The 1,103-nt window shown below is 67.5% G+C and overlaps 1 protein-coding gene and 1 long non-coding RNA gene across 2 annotated transcripts in view; both read left to right on the forward strand.

Moving 5' to 3' along the window:
- The first annotated feature begins 333 nt into the window (after positions 1-333).
- On the forward strand, positions 334-1,008 carry LOC109279609. Its single transcript, XR_002086244.1, has 3 exons — positions 334-383; positions 670-723; positions 960-1,008. It is a non-coding gene; the product is annotated as an uncharacterized LOC109279609 (long non-coding RNA).
- A 20-nt stretch (positions 1,009-1,028) lies between these two features.
- Positions 1,029-1,103, forward strand: part of LOC103902644 (collagen alpha-1(I) chain) — an 11,843-nt gene continuing 11,768 nt past the window's right edge. Inside the window, exon 1 of the mRNA XM_019473238.1 lies at positions 1,029-1,046. Coding sequence (XP_019328783.1) covers positions 1,029-1,046 — 18 coding nt within the window. The remainder of the gene's footprint in view (positions 1,047-1,103) is intronic.

Raw genomic sequence — 1,103 nt, forward strand, 5'->3', positions numbered from 1 at the left:
GACAGGGATGGGGTGGCGATGGGGACAGGGATGGGGTGGTGATGGGGTGGCAACGGTGTAGCAGCATGGACAGAGGTGGGGTGGCAGTGGGGACAGGGAATGGGTGGCAATGGGGACAGGGATGGGGTGGCGATGGGGACAGGGAACGAGCAGTGATAGGGACGAGGACGGGGTGGTGATGGGGACAGCAACAGGACGGTGGTGGGGCGGCGATGGGGTGTCAATGAGGTACGGCAATGGGGTGACGATGGGGACAGGGAACGGCTGGTGATGGGGGCAGAGATGGGGACAGGGTGACATGGCAGCCACTCCTCACCACTTCCCTTTCTCCTTCCCAGGGTCCAGCTGGTCCCCGCGGTCTCCCCGGCCCTCCTGGCGCTCCTGTGAGTATCTCCTCCTCCCCTCTTCTTCTGGGGACAAGCAGCCCCAAGGGCCCCTTCGGGTGGCGGGACTCCGGGTGGGACGGGACGGGGCGAGGGCGGGACGGGGCGTCCCACCCTTCCCGATGGGTTCGGGAACACGTGGGGACGCGCGTCCTCACGCCGCTGTGCCAGGGGGGGGACGACGGACGACGGGACCGCTGTTGCAACCGGGGCCTTCAGGCCCAATCTTCTCATTTTCTAACCCACGTTTTCCCTTTTTTTTTTCTTTTTTCCCACCAACCCGCAGGGTCCTCAAGGTTTCCAAGGTCCCCCCGGTGAACCCGGAGAGCCTGGTGCTTCTGTGAGTCCTGTCACCTCCTCCTCCAGCCTGACGTCCCCCAGGGATGGGGACAAGGCTGCCTGTTCCCAGCCCCGGCAGTGGCCACGCCGTGGCCCCGGCTCCGTGCCGGGGCATCTCGGCCAGGAGCTGTTGGAACGGGGCTGCCGGAGCCCGGCGCTGCCCAGCCCGGGTGGCAGGGGGAGAGGGCACAGCCGTCACCCACAGCGTCCTCATCCCCTGCCCTGCATCTTTCCTAGGGTCCCATGGGTCCCCGTGGTCCCGCCGGCCCCCCTGGCAAGAACGGAGATGATGTAAGTGGCCTCTGGATGGGGTCTCCACCCGCCGTTTGGGGCCTGGTGGCCCTGCCAGCGCCGCCCCCCCCGAGGCAAGCAGGAGCCGCC

The sequence above is a fragment of the Aptenodytes forsteri genome, unplaced genomic scaffold (assembly GCF_000699145.1).
Source record: "Aptenodytes forsteri isolate BGI_AS27 unplaced genomic scaffold, ASM69914v1 Scaffold279, whole genome shotgun sequence".
In the NCBI taxonomy this organism is placed as follows: Eukaryota; Metazoa; Chordata; class Aves; order Sphenisciformes; family Spheniscidae; genus Aptenodytes; species Aptenodytes forsteri.